We start from the raw sequence: 3,673 nt of genomic DNA on the forward strand, positions 1-3,673 counted from the left end.
GATCAAACTCATGAAAGCCACTTTCTGAATTTTCCAACTCTACAAGGCAGAGGACGTTGCTGAATATACTCTATCTTATCGCCTTAACCCGATTGTTTAACATCCACAGATATTCAGTTTACCATTAAATATGACAAAGACAGGGGCCCATACTTAGAGGTTGAATCAGTGCATTTTGAAGCCAAAAATCTTGACCATTTCCTGCTTCAAGTGTCTGAACTCTAACTCTGACTATAACCGTTTTTGGCAAGGGATCATACAATGAAGTGAAAAGGGAAATTTAAGTCTCTTTAGAAATGTCCCTTCAGAGGAGATTGTTCTGATGACATTCAGTTTCCAGCTGACAAAAAGCAGATGACAGTGGGAGTGTTTGAGGTCACAAGCAGTGTATAGTTTGTCCTCTGCCACTATTATTAATAGACATGTTATGCTGGCATCATTAAGGTCAAACACCACTTCAGGTCCTGTTACCATGCAGCTGGTTTACATCAGAAGATACGTCCCTCAGTGGTTGTGTGTGGCTGTCAGTTCTCCTCTGAGCAACATTTAAGTTAATGCTATAAATACATTCACTCAAGTCCTGTATTTAAGTAGCTCATTTGCTACTTTAAACTCTACTCTATTACATTTTAGAGTTTACAGTGATAAACATTTACTACATTTATAGTTCCTTTGCTCTAAACTGGGAGCTCCATTTCTGGCATCCTTGGTGTGATATATCCACTAATATTTCCTTCTTAGGTTTAGACACACAAATGTATTTAATTTTATTTACTCTGTGAAGACCCACTCGACCCCACCTTCTTTTCAGTCTATGTGTGTGTTTATTTCCATTGAGCAACACCGGCAACATCTCGGCCTTCTGTGCAGGTCCGCTATTAAAGCTCTTAGAGCTTAGTTGATGTGTAGTTCTCTTCCCTGAGAAACATCCTTTGGATTTTGGTTTCTTGCACTAAACAAGATTCCATACACAAGCACTTTAGTCATCGATTCACTTACACCACTGACCATAACAGCTATACACAGCAATTAGCTCACCTATCTACTTTGTCATTTGATTTGACAAATATAATGCTTTTTATTGGTATTTGTATGCATCTACCTTTCCGTCAAGCCTGCACAGCCCAGTTTGTGCAACCATGACAACAGGGAAAACTACTGGCTCCAGCAAATATGAAATCTACCAAAGCTGAGTTTCATATAATCTAACTTGAGGCCTTTGGATCTGAGGAACGGCTGAGATGCCTTAAAAGCACGTTGGTGCACCGCAAAGAACTAAATGCACTTTCCAAGAAGAAGGTGAATAATTTTAAGACAGCAGCATTCACCAAAATGACCTTGTTTTGTTTGATTTGCAAACATACACCACCACTACCACCAACAACAACTTTAGTTTAATGAAGATATTCAAAACATACTTGTAATTTGTGTAATGTGGCTATTGTAAATTGCTGAATTATTATGCCTTTTGCCAGTAAACCTGGCATGCAGTGGAGATTGAATAACTCTGCTTCCAACTGTCTCTAAAGATCATGACAAACTGACTTTTAAATTCTTCAATGCTTTAATTTAATTAAGCGACCCATGTATAGGTAAAACGGTGAACATAATAAATGCCAAAACTTGTATTTACTGTTTCTCCACGTCTAATTACTTGGAATACTTTGATAGCTCAGCATTTACAATCTAGTGATGTCTTACATTTCACCATGTCGAAAAGGTATATCATGACTTTTAATGCTTTAACTAAGTTTTTGCAGCAGTACCTTGGCATTGGCATGACGCTGATTAGCAACATAATTCTGACAAAATAAATCCAACATTACATTAATTTACAACCAAAAACAGCAGCCGCACAGTAACATGTACAGTTTTAATTTAATATTAGCTTGTTAGCTAACCTGCTAATTTAGAAACTTGTAACATATATAAAATTGGCTGACATTATTCAATACTAACACGGCTAGTTCAAATCAGTTTTTAGAAAGACTCACCTGTCATGTAATTCGTCCATTTGTAAAGTATCCCCTCCATGTCTTCGTTTCACATCGGCTAACGTCGCTAGCCTTTTCCGTAGCCAGGCTAGCTGCAGCCGAATACTAGCTATATGTAGCTAACGGTCGCAGTAACCCTTGGTTTTCTGTGTAGCACCGCTGGTTATGTAAAACATGAGTGAAGCGTTTGTGGTTTGTGACAGCTGAATGACAGCGTCAGCGGGTAAAAATAAAGCTGAGGTGTTGATTTGTTCTGAGCTGCTCGGAAACTCGACGGCTAACTTCTAGCCACTCAGCTGATGGAGAAAAATGTCAACAAACCACCAGCTTCTCTACGGAGTCCCGGAGCAGCCATTCCACATGAACGCAAAAATACAAAAAGGAAATTTGCTTTGAATTTACCCAAATATTTATTTTTTTCAATTTTATGGTCGTTTCAGTTAAAATATAAATTTTTTTCTTCTACATTTATGTAATATCTGTTTTTGTCGCTGATATTTTTTATAAATATTTTATTTGGCAAAATATATTTATGTACGTTCCTAAAAAATGCAAGGCTTGCAAAATGTCATACATACAATTGAATTTACTAAGGTAGAAATTGTGATTTTGTAATACAATTTGGTTTATTTGTAATCCTTTCCCCGATTAATTAACGGAAGAACAGAATGAAGCACTATGATTTTCAAATATAAACAGACTAGTGACACTTTCCAGGCAGCATAAGTTAACGTAATCGGTAATTTAGACAAAGTACCTTACAAAGTGTAGGCAGATCTCTAAAGGAAAACACTAAACAGGAGATTTTTGAGAAGTTTAAACATCTTGAGTAACATCTGAATAATGAACAGCACCTGTAGTACTGTCTTTAGTGAGCTTTTTCTGGAGGGACAGTTGTGTGACTCTGTGATCCGAGCTGGAGATGTTGAGTTTAAAATTCACAGGATCATCCTCTGCAACTGCAGTGCATACTTCAGGTGAGCAGGCCTGTGTTGTTTGGCTGTGGTTTGGTTCTGCATTTATCCTACTTCAAAGCTTTCATGTAACACAGTGCAGCAGGTATTGGGAGGTTTCAATGTTACACTGTACTTTTTGATCACTAGAAATGTTCTGGAGCAATTTTTAGGGGGAAAAAATCAGTCCTGTATTTTTATTTAGTTATTTATTTTGGGAGGTTTGTTGGGATACACATATAGTATAGGTTTGTGTTTGACTCCACAATGAGCCTGTAAGAGGTAGTTTGAAAGATTACAGACACTATAAACTGGCTTTCTCATGATATTTCATCAGCACAACAACAGCAGCAGCAGTTCTAATAAAGTTGTGCACAAACTGGCCTGCACCAAAAGGACCACATCAGTAGTGATATTAGCTGTGCCTTCACCAGTTTAGCTGAAATTGTATGTCTAAATAGGCAGGTAATCAATTTAGGGCCAGACTGAGAGGTGGCCAATGATATGCCATTTCTGTTGCAGTGGGACATGTCCGCTCTTTCCAATTCTGTCTAGTCAGTAAATTTGATAATGTGAAATTCAGTTATTATATTTGCAGCTATTTAATGCCTGCTGTCCCCTGTCGCCCTAACCCTGTTACTGTATAGGAATATTTGCTACAATGCCTAGACAACTCTATATCTTTCTGTCTGTCTAAACATAGCAGCAATGCTGAATGTTTTTCTG

The 3,673-nt window shown here is 37.6% G+C and overlaps 2 protein-coding genes across 3 annotated transcripts in view; one reads left to right on the top strand and one right to left on the bottom strand.

Moving 5' to 3' along the window:
* plekha3 (pleckstrin homology domain containing, family A (phosphoinositide binding specific) member 3) overlaps positions 1–2,349 on the bottom strand; it is a 12,720-nt gene extending 10,371 nt beyond the window's left edge. For both annotated transcript variants that reach the window (XR_311956.1, XM_005741531.1), the window contains exon 1: positions 1,995–2,349. Coding sequence is in view for 1 of the 2 variants with exons in the window: in XM_005741531.1 (XP_005741588.1) it covers positions 1,995–2,034 (40 nt within the window). In the remaining variant the exon portion in view is untranslated. The remainder of the gene's footprint in view (positions 1–1,994) is intronic.
* Positions 2,350–2,695: 346 nt separating this feature from the next.
* The window catches only part of LOC102206013 (kelch-like protein 10), a 6,014-nt gene continuing 5,036 nt past the window's right edge, over positions 2,696–3,673 (top strand). The window contains exon 1 of the mRNA XM_005741556.1: positions 2,696–2,971. Within this exon, the coding sequence (XP_005741613.1) occupies positions 2,838–2,971 (134 nt within the window). The 5' untranslated portion in view covers positions 2,696–2,837. The remainder of the gene's footprint in view (positions 2,972–3,673) is intronic.

Source organism: Pundamilia nyererei, unplaced genomic scaffold (assembly GCF_000239375.1).
Source record: "Pundamilia nyererei isolate P.nyererei 1_Seehausen unplaced genomic scaffold, PunNye1.0 scaffold00111, whole genome shotgun sequence".
Classification (NCBI taxonomy): domain Eukaryota; kingdom Metazoa; phylum Chordata; class Actinopteri; order Cichliformes; family Cichlidae; genus Pundamilia; species Pundamilia nyererei.